The sequence below is a fragment of the Megalobrama amblycephala genome, linkage group LG4 (assembly GCF_018812025.1).
Source record: "Megalobrama amblycephala isolate DHTTF-2021 linkage group LG4, ASM1881202v1, whole genome shotgun sequence".
Classification (NCBI taxonomy): Eukaryota; Metazoa; Chordata; class Actinopteri; order Cypriniformes; family Xenocyprididae; genus Megalobrama; species Megalobrama amblycephala.
In genome coordinates this window covers 31660066-31675444 of record NC_063047.1, presented here as the reverse complement: position 1 = coordinate 31675444, position 15379 = coordinate 31660066, and the positions used below count along the sequence as shown (strand labels likewise).

General features: G+C 34.6%; 1 protein-coding gene across 1 annotated transcript in view; it reads right to left on the bottom strand.

Annotated features, from left to right (window-relative positions):
* sec14l8 (SEC14-like lipid binding 8) overlaps positions 1 to 15379 on the bottom strand; it is a 30369-nt gene continuing 14990 nt past the window's right edge. Inside the window, exons 8-12 of the mRNA XM_048188886.1 lie at positions 13977 to 14060; positions 11403 to 11509; positions 6120 to 6259; positions 1088 to 1257; positions 1 to 1011 (exon numbers count right to left, since the gene is read on the bottom strand). Of these exons, the coding sequence (XP_048044843.1) occupies positions 908 to 1011; positions 1088 to 1257; positions 6120 to 6259; positions 11403 to 11509; positions 13977 to 14060 (605 nt within the window). The 3' untranslated portion in view covers positions 1 to 907. The remainder of the gene's footprint in view (positions 1012 to 1087; positions 1258 to 6119; positions 6260 to 11402; positions 11510 to 13976; positions 14061 to 15379) is intronic.

The following is a 15379-nucleotide window of genomic DNA, read 5'->3' as shown; positions in this document are numbered from 1 at the left end:
TTCTTTGCTATTGTATTTTATATACTTAATTAGTAAATTAATCAAAAATCAATACAATATCACTCATGAATTGCATCAGTGTTACAAAATCAAAGTCAGACAAAATACAATGTGGTCATCAAAGAAAGACATGGACAAATGCATGTTGCTGGAATCAAATACGGGCACTGTTACTGTAAACACAAGAACCTGAGGTAAAAATCTCCTTGCTAAGCAAACGTTTAGAACATTAATTGGAATTAAAGGCAATCTTAAGTTAAATAATAATAAAAAAAGATTAAAAACAGCAAACCACCAAATGACATGTCGACATCATTATCTGAATCAAGTCGAATGCTCTTTGTAAACAATATATTTCAAAAGGTTCACAGATTTGTGTGCGTCAATAACATAAAAGTATATAATAATTTAACCTCTTACTACATTATAAAGGATAAAAAGTGTGCAGACTCATCTGAGATCATTATCTAAACTAATTTATTATCAAAAAAATTTAATTTAAAGAGATAAAATACCTACAAGGCAATAATAAAGATGGCAGACAAGGTTTAAGCTCATATAATGTGTACCAAGACAGTTTCAGTCTAGTAATTTGCAGCACAGTTATTACACTTGATCAACACTTCATTAATATATGGCAAATGTAAAGAATCACACTGGCACTGAAGTCAGGATCTAGACACGTTGATAGACGAGTCATTGATGTCGATCACTGAAGCTTACATTTCATCCCACCATTTTAATGCAGTGATTGGTCAGTTCAATTACACACTCTCCTCTTCCCAAGAGTCGCATTATTATAGTATTTTCCTTTATTAACTACAGCAGATATACTGCATTCAGAGAAATGGTTTCTAAACAGTTTTATAATCTCAATTTATTGGCTGCTTGCTTGTTGCCATCACTGCTAACGCTCTGATTGGTTGACATGACTAGGTAGGAGGACCTCTACTGTGAAGCTGACTGTTTTGGACTGGAAGATGCTGTACGTGTTGTCAAATCGCAGTACATCTGTGAAAATTAAGACAGTACAGTAAATTCATGTTTAAAGTTTATCTTAATTAATTAATAGTAACTCTGTACTTACACACTCCTGGCTCTGGGCAGGTGAGGGATCCGTCCTCTGGAACCAGGTGAGCGTTGTAACGCTGATTTGGCACAATTTCCTTCATATCACTGGCCTTCATCCACTCTCCTATTTTCTTCTTCAAATAGACACCAAAACCTACATCGGCACCATCGCAGGAGAACTGCCATCTGAGGAAGAGACCATTGAATTGAGTAGAGCATCATACATATGACTCCAGTGCTGAAAAGCTCTTCAGCTAATGCAGAGGTACCAGAGATAAGTCTATTCTCATATACTCAGGGCTCGATTTGAATTTGATAACTGATAAGAATTTGTTTAGTTAATCATGTGTAAACATAGAAAGAAATAATTGTTTCCAATAGAGTTGTCAAAAATACCAACTTCGATACCAATTGGTACTGAAATTTTAAAAATGTCATGTTTTGAGCGCTGTTGAGCGGATTTGTAAATACCTCTGATTGGCCATTGTGTTCACACGCTCATCGGATATATCTGTGATTGGCTACAATGATCAACGCACGGGAGCGTTTGAAAGCACACGGAAGTGTTTGAATTTGAAAGCGGGAGCGTTTGAAAGCAGGTGTCTATCAGAGGACTGGTTCAAGATGGTGTATCTGTGCAAGTGTATCTGTGAAGAGCTTCATTGATGACTATTTACAAGCGTTGATCATTGTAGCCAATCATAGACATATCCGATGAGCCGTGAACACAATGGCCAATCAGAGGTGTTTACGAATCCGCTCAACAGCGCTCAAAGTGTCACATTTTTAGAATTTAGACTTTTAGAATTTAGAACAAATTCATTGATGACTATTTACAAGCGTTGATCATTGTAGCCAATCATAGACATATCCGATGAGCCGTGAACACAATGGCCAATCAGAGGTGTTTACGAATCCGCTCAACAGCGCTCAAAGTGTCACATTTTTAGAATTTCAGTACCGACGTTACTGTCGTTACTTTTGACAACTCTAGTTTCCAAAATAATATGCACAGTTCTTTGGATTGTAATTGTTTAATTTATATACTCTTCTAGAGCTGCACGATTAATCGTTAAAAGATCGCGATCTCAATTCAAACACCCATGCAATCTTATTCTTAAATGACAGTGATTCGGCTATGACTATTAAACCTTTGACAACATATGATCACTGTGAGCCAGAGAGAGCAGTTGTCATGTATAAGTATGAAACATCTTCACAAACAGTCTTTTCAACCACACAGTATGACTATTTCTGTTACAATAATTCACATTAGTACTGGGATAAAAGTTTATAGTTTAGATATAAACACTGATGTCTACGGTAGATTTCAAAATGAAGTAAATAACCTTTTGAAAGTAAATTGATGCCTCAAATAAAGATTGTATTAATCACATCAGTACACCAGTAGGTGGCGACAAATGACTTAAAATATGTATTTGTCCTTAAAGGTGCTAAAGAGGATCTTTTCGTCGACTGAGAAACCAAAGACTGTTAGTGAGTTTTTGAAATGAGCGCATACGCAAGAACAACCCCCCTCCTTCACAGCTCATTTCAAGGGAACGCCTCCCAAAACTCATGCACGAGTATTGGAACACGAGTGTTTACCACCGGCATTCACTGTGTCGTGTTAGTGGATTCATTATGTCGGACTCACCGCAGGTAACTCATAATCTGCAGTTGTTACTCCTGTCTCCTGACAAAAACATTGCATGCGGTGCCTGTGGAGTGTGGAAAGTTACTGGAGCGAGCAGCCGTGCACGTCTCTCACAAGGAACGTCATGGCAGTGATTGACAAGCCAGAGGGCCAATCGTTTACGCGATGATCGTGTAAACGATTGGCTGATGTTTTTAAGGCCCTTCCTCGTGCACAGATGATGTATATTAATATTATTCCTTTCAGTGCACCTAATAAATAGTCTTTTATCAGTTAGTAAAGACAGTTTCAAGTAATATTGCAAAAAAGTATAAAACAAAACATCCTCTTTAGCACCTTTAAATCATTCATTCAAGAGATTTGTTCAAAAACGCTGATTCATCCAGTAATGAAACAAGTGAAGTCTTTATGAGTGAGTCATTGAATAATTTATTTAAACCCTTTTTTCTACAAAAATAATTAATTCAAATTCATTAAATATTTTGAAATAGAGTGCAGCAATTAACATTTTGTTTAATGTCTATAACATCTAGTAAATTATTTTATTTTGTTTAGTTGTCTATTCAGAATTGTAGGAGAATCATGATCTCTATTTAAAAAAAAAAAAAAAAAAAAAATCATGATTCTCAATATATATATATATATCATGATTTATCCAGAATCATGCAGCTCTACTGTTCAAAAGCTTGGGATCATTAAGATTTTTTTTTAAAGAAATTAATATTTATTCAGCAAGAATGCATTCAATTGATCAAAAGTGACAGAAAAGACATTCATAATGTTACAAAAGATTTCTATTTTAAATAAATGATGAATCAAAGAGTTCTAAATACGATATAATGGTTTCCACTAAAATATTAAGCAGCTGGTGCGAATTTTTGAGAAAATGAAGTCCAGGCCGTGATGACGTTGAAGAAAAATTATATATTCATTTCCAATTAAAATTAACCTCACACGCAAATTCCAATCAATAATGAAAATGTTTAAAGGTCCCGTTCTTCGTGATCCCATGTTTCAAACTTTAGTTAGTGTGTAATGTTGTTGTTAGAGTATAAATAAAATCTGTAAAATTTTAAAACTCAAAGTTCAATGCCAAGCGAGATATTGTATTTAACAGAAGTCGCCTACATCGAACGACCAGTTTGGACTACATCCCTCTACTTCCTTCTTTAATGACGTCACTAAAACAGTTTTTTGACTAACCTCCGCCCACAGGAATACACAAAAAAAGGGGGCGTGGTCTTGTTGCGCTCCCACGGAGAAGAGCAAGAGTTGCGTTTGTAGAGTGTGTTTGTCGCCATGTCGTCGAAACGCTGTTATTTTCATCCCGCAGTCCAATCACCTTTGTTTGGCCTTCCCAGGGACGCTGTACTTAGAGATCAATGGTTACAATTTATGTTTAACTCGGCTCCCAAAAATTATAAATGTAAAACTATGTGCAGCACATTTTGCTGAGGACAGCTTCCTCAATCTCAATCAGTTTAATGCCGGATTCGCACAAAGATTATTCTTGAAAGATGGAGCAGAAGCTGCTGTCGAATCACAACACAGGAACCGCTGGCACAATCAGAACTCGTTACGTATTTCTGAAGGAGGGACTTCATAGAACAAGGAAGTCATCAGCCCGTTTTTATGACAGTGGAAACAGCGGTATACAGATAAGTAAATTATGTGAAAAATACTGTGTTTTTTTACACGCGAAACATGAACACGTTATATTGCACACTATAAACACAATCAAAGCTTCAAAAAACCACGAAAAACTGGACCTTTTATAAAACCAAAAGGTAAAAATTAAAATCTGAAATCGAACATTTATGATAAGAACATTCTGAAATCTGAGTATAGTAATCTGCAAGATAATCATTAGAAATGGCGCCAACAAGACAGCAATGATGCAATCAAGATAGCAGGAAAAGAGGTGCCAATCGAGAGAATGAGCCCAGTTTTATATCCCAAGATTGGAAAAACTTACATCACATTCGGAGGTCTTGTTTTGGATAGATAAGAAAGGTCAAAATGAACCTTTCCATGGCTCGGAGTTTTTAAAGAAATTCATGACATTTGATGATTTCCTGCTATTCTGACGATCATTGGTTAATTTTGTGATCTCGTGACAATTGACATTATCAAACAGAGCATAAACACCCCAAAATAGTATCTAATTGGGTGGGGTAACACCTTCTTCGGAATAATACAATAACAAGTTAACATTTGACAAAAATTTCCCTTTCATTTGAATACAAAGATACAAAATATTATTGCAGAAAAAGTATATCATGTGATCCATTCTAAGAACATTTACGCTTTGGTAAAATTTTGGCAGGAACCCAACTCAACCACAAAGATACCAAACCCTCTTTAACTCAGAAACCTAAAGTTTACTTGGAACATCAAAGTCACACAGTTCAACAGATGAAATAACACAATAGAGATCAAAACAACAAAAGAGCATAATATGGAGTAAATATGTGGTTCTACTTGAATATAAGTGATTATATGTGAGTAACTCGAGTAAGATAATATGAATACTTGAAATCATAAGTAACATTGAAAATCATGACCAATAAATGATGATAAGAGGTTAAAAAAGATTAATGATAAATGATTACATAGAATATGAATAAATGAATGTGCATAATTGAATATAAATAATTTCGGATCCATCAGCAGCACAACTGTTTTCAACACAGATAATAATAAGAAATGTTTCTTGAGCAGCAAATCAGCATATTTGAATGATTTCTGAAGGATCATGTGACACTGAAGACTGGAGTGAAGATTTGACATCGCAGGACTATTTACTGTATAATTATATTATACAGTAATTTATTATAAAATATATGAAAAATAAAAAACGGTTATTTCAAATTGTAATAATATTTCAAAATATTACTGTTTTTACTGCATTTTTGATCAAATAAATGCAGCCTTAGTTGAGCATGAGAGACTTATTTCAAAAAGTGTATACTAAACGCAAAACTGGTGCACTATTCTAGTTCAAGGTAGGTCCAATTTACAGTGGCAATTAGCACATGCATGTGCATGTTGAATCCTGCAAACTGTTGAAATTGTTCTAACGTTTTGTCTACTAAATTCGACCACACCCTAACATCCAAACCCTGCCCTTCTAAAGACATGTCAAAAACCCAATGTCAGTAAACCTAAATGCACGTCTCATATGTAGAGAATGTTGCTGGTTAGCTAATTTTGGCTTGGTAGTCTATAAAAAGAGTATAAAGTGCTAAAAAAGTATGCAGAGCTTCACCTATTTCAGTAATGTCTCTTTTATGCATGATTTTCCAAAGAGAAATTGTTTACTGCATCTTTAATGTCATGATCTGGTTCAAGGCAAACTCCATATCTTATATCTAAGGTGTTTTTTGCTCACCTTAGTGCACAGTTTGGAGCAAGTAGTTCATATTCCACCTGATGAGATGAGCCCCGGCCAATAGTCACACACTGATCATAGTCCACTTTAATGGAGTCTCGAACATAGTAGGTTCTGGGAATCTCTGATCCGAATGTAATCTGAAAAAAACACAGAAACATTTGCTTAACATATGCTTGGTTGAGATGAGTTGGTAATAATTAATCAGAATTGAAAATGGAAAAACAAAAGGAGGATGAAACTTACAGAAGCATCATGAGAGCAAAAGATAAAAGCCTCATATTTTAATGTTAGTAAAGTATTTTATGAACGATAATGAAACAGAAAGAAAAAAATAGACAGGAAAGCAGCCCAAATCAAAGTGGTTTTAATAAGGACATACACATATAGGTTGAGTAGTCTACTCTGAAGCTTGAGGAGAAAAATGTTGCAAGATTACAGCCTGCAGATGTGTTCATGTTTATCTATTTTATTTGTCAATGAATACATTAAGACAATAAACAGCTTAACATGACAACATAAACATCAGACACTTCATAAAAAGTTAAGGTCACGTTGTCTGGAGTCACAGACCCAAATATAGATGATGGTTAAGAAAAGGTGTGTCACTCAAAATGATTCAAAATTATTTTGATACAGAGGGGGGGGAAAAAAGCAAATTTAGACACTCAAAATCACTAACAATAGTATTAGGTCACTCAAATTATAAATGAAATCCCAATTCACATTCTTATAGTATGCAAGATTAGTGCATCCAAAATAATGTTGAAAATACTATGCCAAAGTTGCATGGATAGTCAAGTCATCTTCATTTATATAGTGCTTTTCACAATACATATTGTTTCAAAGCAGCTTCTCAGTGACAATAGTAAATGATTTCTATAAAAATGTAATATAGACTTCCGTTCAAACATTTGAAGTCAGTCTTTTTTTTTTAATTCATACTTTTCAGCAATGATGCATTAAATTGATCAAAAGTGACAGTTTAAATATTAAGCACCACAACAGTTTTCAACTGCTATAATAATAAGAAATGTTTCTTGAGCAGGAAATCGGCATATTAGAAAGATTTCTGAAGGATCATGTGACACTGAAGACTGGAGTAACGATGCTGAAAATTCAGCTTTGCATCGCAGAATTAAATTACATTTAAAGTATATTAAAATAGAAAACAGCTATTTTAAATAATCAAATATTATTTCACCATTATTTTGATCAAATAAATGCAGCCTTGGTGAGCATAAGACAATTTTATCACTATTTCCTAATAATGGCATAGCATCTTTCTAGATACCCAAACGTACATACTTGTAATGTGTCGTAGAAGTATGTGAAATGGGATTCAGACACAATCTTATTACTCACTCCATAAAACATCCTTGTGTGAAAACATTCCAGTGGAAGCCTGTGTTATGATTTGCGTAAGTTTCAACATGGCATTCAAACATGTCATGACCCCATCTGTGCTCATTAGTACAAACAGATCTTGTGTATTTGCTTCCCCCTTTAGTGATTTTCCCACGGAGGAAGAGCTCTGGTTTTCTTTAAGGTTGATTACAGGTTTAATAGGCAAGGAAATTGCCATCCACATTTCACACCAGTGGGAAAACAAGCGCTCTAACTCTCTTTAAGACAAAATAAACAACTACAATCTTCAGCTCTCTAGCATTAAACACAGAAAACAAACATTTATTTGACTTGTGTGTTATCACAGTCCAACAAAGACTCCAAGGATTATAGTTGATAAATATTTTGTAACTAAATAACTAAATATCAGTCCACTTTGAGTTTTCACAAAGTCTTCTGAGGTCTTTTTAGCACTTCCAATCCTGAAGGGGGCAGCAGCTTTACCTGTGTATCTACACACAGAGACAAAATGTCTCATTTAAGAACTCTGAATGTGATTCTGCTGTTTTGATATCATTCATCATGATATCAAAATTGACCATTCCTATTTTTTTATGGAATTAATTATTTATTTATTAATCTTTTTTAATTCATGTGCACTAGTAAACTTTAATCAAAATAACTTCCCCTCTTTCTTGCATCAACATCTCTTCTCTTCTCTTCAGTAATGACATGTTTACTGACACAAGAGCGGGACCACATCCAATCAGTTCCTGATGGACAAAATCATGTCCCGTCCTACATTCTTTTCTTGTTTGAGAAGCTGTTTCACATAACAACAGGAAATAAAAGACTATCGCAACTTGCTTTATCGAAACATGCCGAATTTAAATCCTATGCACAGAATTATTTTTAGAAACAAAAATTTAACCCTCTGGTGGTCTTCGCTCATTTTAGACCAAAAGTTTACATTTAAAATGTTTCTTTTTTTTTTCTTTTTTTTTTTTGGAATGGTATAGAACATGGTTATTTTTGTGGCACTTGCTATATGAACGCATACACTTGTGATCTTGAAATGAATGGGAAAAATCTGAAAAAAGTAGTAGTCTTTGATAATGTCTAAATATATATCCAAATGCAATACCTAACAAAAGTAAGTAATTATGTCTGTAAATATATTTTTAAAGCATAGAAAATCATATATATTTATGCAACATATATATTAAGCAATTATGCAACACATATATACATATATATATATATATATATAAATAAATGTTGCATAATTGCATAATATGGGATATATATATATATATATATATATATATATATATATATATAGACATAAATGTTGCATAATTTAGAGGTGAATATTACCTACACTGTAAAAAAGTTGTAATACTATTTCAGTTTTCCAACTTGGAAATTTCACGTTGAATAGAGTGTTACTTGCCGTTTTTGTTTGTGAAATACCAAATTCTAAGTGAAAATTGTTTCTACACCATTTACTAAGTGTAGTACAATGAAATCCCTTAAAAATACTAAATATTAAAGAATAAATATTCTTGAAACAAAACATAGGACATTAATTTCACTAAAATTATTTTTTTTAATTATTTTATCTTCCTGTGACCCCTAAGTGAGGAATACCAGAGGGTTAAATATGGGTTATGTCTGTTTGACAGGGTGCTTTTCAAGTGTCTGTCCCGCTGTCATACCAGCCCTTTGCTCTTCACATTCAGGATTTATCACAAACAGAATCATAACCACAATGCTAAGACAGATTGAAGGGGAAGATTAGTCATGTCATGTGTTCCAAAGCTTCAACCTTGCCAACTGATCAACAGAGTAATCAGCCTATGCAATAACCAGAGAAGCAATCCAACGTGGTGTAATCATCCAGATTACACCACAGCATATCAGAATAAATGTTGTGCAAGAGGAAAATTAAAGATAATGTGATATAGATAAACAACCATTTGACAGGTATTCCACCCCTCTGTTGCTTTGGGACATTGACACTATTTATTAATAAGAATGCATCTAGAAGGAGGTTGTCAGAAGCAACACGCTGTATTTCCTGGTATTGCTAAATGATGTGGGTATATTGGTATAAAGATAAGCAGCAAGCTCTTATAGGTTTGAATTAAATAGGCGAATATGCAAATACAGAATGCTCAACTGAGTGACAGAACTTTTAGTAGAGAGAGACCAGGTGGCTAGCAAAATTTCTGCCATTGTTTCATAACAATATACTGAAAAGGAAATTATCTCAAGAAGACAAACACTGCTGCCTGAATACATGGCAGGTTATACTAGCAAATAACACAATCTCATACATTAAATTCTTTTCAAAAATATACTCCAAAACAACATGCACTGACCATAAAAGGTTCAAATTATGAAGTATCTTTCTATGCCACTGGATGGTCAGGAAACAGTATACCAAAATGACCTTTTTTCCACACTCTTGACAATGGCAGATGAGAAGGCTATGAAACTGTATTTTGGAATATATTTGCAATTATTAAGCTATTTTCCCTAATATATTTGCATTAGATAATGATGTCTCTTATAGCATCATATACAAGCCAGAGAAACTCTCTGTGATGCCAAGTGTCATAAAACTGTGATCTTGTGCCTTTTGGTGGTTTAACAGAAAGACTTAAAAAGAAAAATAATCTCAACTCCAAATCTATTCTCTGAAACCTCTTAAACGGTTAATTCACCCAAAAATGAAAATTCTGTCATTAATTACTCACCCTCATGTCGTTCCAAACCCGTAAAATCTTCGTTCTTCTTCGGAACACAAATTAAGATATTTTTGATGAAATCCAAGAGGTATATGACTTGTCCATAGACAGCAATATAACCACCACTTTAGGTACTAAAGACAGTTAAAACAGTCAACGTGACTACAGTGGTTCAACCTTAATGTTATGAAGCAACGAGAATACTTTTTGTGCACAAAAAACAAAACAAAATTAACAACTTTATTCAACAATTTTTCCTCTTCCCTGTCAGTCTGTTATGGCGCAGTAAGCACAGTGAAGGCTTCCGTGTTTACGTCCAAACGGCAGTTCAGTATTGGCCGAGGCTGTGTTCATGTGAGGAGCATGACGCATATGTGATGCTGACGCAGGAGCTGGTCAATAATGTGTCGGGATTCAGACATAAAAATGGAAACTCTGCAATGCGATCACTGCGCTAACTGCTTAATAGACTGACAGGGAAGAGGAAAAATTGTGGAATAAAGTCCTTACTTTTGTTTTGTTTTTGCACACAAAAAGTAATCTCGTCGCTTCATAACATTAAGGTTGAATCACTGGAGACGCGTCTTAACTACCTTTTGAAAGCGGTGGTTATATTGCTGTCTATGCACGAGTTATATACCTCTCAGATTTCATCAAAAAAATTTATCTTAATTTGCGTTCTGAAGATGAACAAAGGCCTTACAGGTGTGGAACGACATGAGGGCGAGTAATTAATGACAGAATTTTCATTTTTGGGTGAACTAACCCTTTAATACAAGTAAATTTGAGATGTTCAAGTGCAGTTCAGTGCTGATTTTTTGCTGTACAAAACACCAAGATGTAAGCACAGTAAACAACAATCAAAAATTCAATCAAACTCAGAAAATCAAGAATCCTTCAGTACTTCATTGGTGACTTCAGAGTAAAGTATCAGACAGAGGACGCTCTACTGCAATCGAGAAAGTCGCCTTTGCATGTTAGACCTCAAGGTTCGTCAAATGTAAAATGTTGTCTGATTCTAATGTGGGTTTCGCAACTTCCCTAATATCTTAAGTGTCTTTCCATTTAAAAAGGGAACTGAAAGAAGAAATCTGGGACAGTTGCAGCTAAACATCCCCTCGTTAGCAAGTCAATGTCACCTGGCCAACATTAGCATGATATGTGGCGTTTGTCATTTACCCACCCTGGTCCTACATCTGGGGTCACCATCAGGGTCAGTGAGTTTGCCCCCATAGTATGCTGGGAGCTCCTCAGGGTCGATGTATTTCTTTAACACCTCCTGCCAGTTTGCTGAGGAGACAGACAGACACAGAAGCTTAGTCACAGTCAACTTGATGAGAAAATGGATTTGTGTGTAAACATCTGGATGACAGCTGTGGATACTAAAGACCCTGATATACTAATGGCGAAATTCTTTTTCGTTCTTTCCTTAGGGGTAGAAAGAAGTTTGAAATGCGTGAGCAGCGGTATACTGTTAACAAACATTCCAACGCCACCCACACTACTGAGAGCAGCATTTAAATGAATATGTAAATATGTGTTGCATGCTTTCAATAACAAAATAAACACACAACAAAAATAACAGCGATGAGAAAACAGCAGTTAAGAAAGCATCTGATCATTGTGATGTGGATATGTTTGCACCAGTTCTGCAATTCGGCACTCTAGTCAAGTCATGTCACGTTTATTTATAGAACACTTTATGCAATAGATTTCTTTAAAGGGGTGGTTCAATGGTTTTTTTCTAGGCTTGATTGTGTTTTTCGGGCACAGTTTAACATGTCTTAATGCTTTGTTTTTTGAAAACACTGTATTTTTCATATATTTTACCTTTATTCTACACCTCTGTTTCCACTGTCATATGAACGGCTCGTTTGACTTCCTGCTTCTATGAAGCCACTCCCTCCGAAATACGCAATGTGCTCAGATTGGTTAGCGGGCCCAGTGTATCCAGAGCCATCGTGATTCGCTGAAGCGTCCGGAAACACCACGCACCTTACCATTTGTTACCGGTTACGTGGGCTTCGGTTATATTGTATGCTCAATTTGATTGTATTGCTGTATCAAATTGAGCCCGAATCAGACCCAGATGAACAGCAATCGCGGCTTTTAAAGGACGTTTATGAATGATATTTCATTTAGTATTTGTGTCAAAGTGTTTAGATGCTGTCACTGCTGTTTGTTAGCTTTCAATATACAGTTGTATCCTGATTAAAGCTTTACCGTAGCCGAATACATGACTGAGTAGTAGCATTTTTGTAAAGGTAGCGTTTAATTTATTGCATGAACAACTGTTTGTCTATGAACATTTAAGTTTGTTGGTATTTGTTGAAGAAGTATGCACTATAATACAGCTAACTGGCTAGCGAAGCAAAAACGAGTTGCTCTTTGTATATGTCCTTGATGCAACCAAAAATAGCAACAGAACTATACGTTTAAAAGACATGTTCAAACAATAAAACGTACTTACAGTTTGGGGGCGATAAACAGGTTAAAGTGGGAACTGCTTCTTTCAGAAATAGCCTTTGTGCATTCAGTAATAGCCATCCATCATTAAACTCGTGTAGATTCTGGAAGCTGTCTTCAGCGCCGCATCCAGTGTAGAAAATATCAAAGATTATAATGGGTTCTCTTATCTATAGACGCGCCGCACCGCTTGCGTCCGGTGTACACAACTCTTCTGCTTCCATTATGCGTGCGACATGGCCTCGCCCACTTTGTTGCGTGCTCCCGGGGGCGTGTTTTGCAGGGTTTATGATGTCACCAACCCGGGAAGAAGCTCGTTGTAGTCCAAACCGGTTGTTTTTGTAAGCATTAAACTGCCATAACTTTAGAAGACAATATCTCTGGTTGCATTGAACTTTCAGTGCTGTAACTTTGCAGATACTGTTTATGCTCAAGCAGCAACATTACACACTAACTAAAGTTAAAAAAGTGAAATCGCATTGAACCACCCCTTTAAAGCAGCGGCTTTACAGTATTAAACATGAAACATGAAAACATGAAAACATGAAAAAAAAAAAAAAACAGTGTTAGTTTCTCTATCAATCAGAATTAAAATTTTTGTTCAAAATGTTCCAGTTCATTCTTTGATTTCACTTCAAGTATATCGGGGGCCTTAACAACAAGTATCTTAAAGGAATATTGCATTTTTTTATGTCTATTCCCTCAACCTAAGATATTTACGAAACTTTCCACCTAAATACAATTAGTTACAATTGAATGCAACTTTACAATGATACAAAATTCTATTAACCAAATTGTGAACTGGTCCAGTAGGTTGATTGGGGATTGGGTTTATTCACTGTACACCAGGCAGGTACAGCGAATGGGTGTATCAATTTTAAATGACAGGCAGCATCCTCTGTATTATGAGTTCCAGCACCTTCCTTCTAACCGACGGTTTAGAATACCAGTGTACAACAAAGCGGTATAAGAATAGCTTTGTCCCAGAAGTGATTAATCTTTGAATAGTAACGAGATGAAGTAATGGGTTTATTTATTACAATGTTTTAGTGTTTGGTGTAGTTTTTGTTGTATAGTTTGTCTATGGTATTGTTTATATGTACGGGAAATTGACTGAACTTGTTTAATGAAACCTAATTTACCTACAGATATAAAATAAATGAAACTGAACCTGAACCTGAATGATACAAAAACTGCCAGCTCAAGATGGGACTTCCTCTGAGCCAGTGTTATGAATACAGTAGCAACAGATAGTAAAAAAAAATGAGTGTAGTAAGATGTGTTAGCTTACACCCCAGTACGATGACTTTACGGCGCGTGTCCTCACTCAAAAAATGTTTCACCAGATTGTAAGCCACAGGAAACAGTTTGGGTGCTGCAACAGAAACAGTCCAGAGATTCAGATATCAGAAGTTGTGCATCACAGTGGCACGATATGTATTGCTTATTTAGGGCCATATGAAATCCATTTTCCATTTTCTTTTTTTCACAAATTTCATCTTTTCAGTTCTAATGTTTCTGGATTCCATTTTGGGTTTAATTAAATTTTAATAATCAAAAAGAATGTCAAATCAATTGAATTCATAAAACTTTAACAATTTATTGATTTACAATATACAGTATGTGTTTTATTTTTTTTTTCAGAAATGATGTGTTGTCTGTTTAAACACTTTACAATAAGGTTTCATTTGTTAACACATGATTAACTATCAATGACAATACTTCTACGGCATTTATTCATTTTAGGTAATGTAAATCTCAACATTTAATACATTTTTAAGATCAAAAGTTGTATCTGTTAACATTAGTTTATGCACTGTGAACTAACATGAACATGAACGTTTTTCAACTAACATTAACAAAGGTTAATAAATGCTGTAGAAATAAATGGTGTAACATTGGTCTTGTTACACGTTACAACTGTAAATTATGCATAATTACATGAAACTAACCCTAAACCAAATCCTAACACTAACCCTATAGTAAGTACATGTAGTTACTTAATATTACTCAGTACTTAAATGTATAATTACACTGTAACATGGACACCTTAAAATGTAACCAAATATATTGCTCATTGGTAGCTCATGTTAGTTCATGCATTACATTATTAATGCTAATAAATGAGATCTTATTGTAAAGTATTACCATTTAAATTTTTCTGGATTCTGTGTTTTATGATTTAACACAAGTTCATTATCAAAAACGGTGGTTATCAAATAAATGCATAAAACTTTTGGTCCCACTTTATATTAAGTGGCCTTAACTACTATGTACTAACATCAAAAAATAAGTACAATGTACTTATTGGGTTCATATTGAATTGCAAAACACTTTTGCAGCTTTTGGGGTGGGATACGGGTAATGTTAGGGAAAGCTTTTGTGGTATGGGTAGGTTTAAGGGTAGGGTTAAGGTGTAAGGGATGGGTCAACAGTGTAATTATAAATGTAATTACAGAAATTAATTACAGATGTAATTACATGCAGGTGTTTTTAAAATATAAGTACAATGTAATAACATGTATGTACACAATAAGTACATTGTATCAAATTATTAATTTAAATGTAAGTACATAGTAGTTAAGGCCACTTAATATAAAGTGGGTCCAAACTTTTTAATTAATATTTTGAAATGTAACAAAATGAAATGTAACGGTTACACTTTATTTTACAATGCCGTAGTTACATTAATTA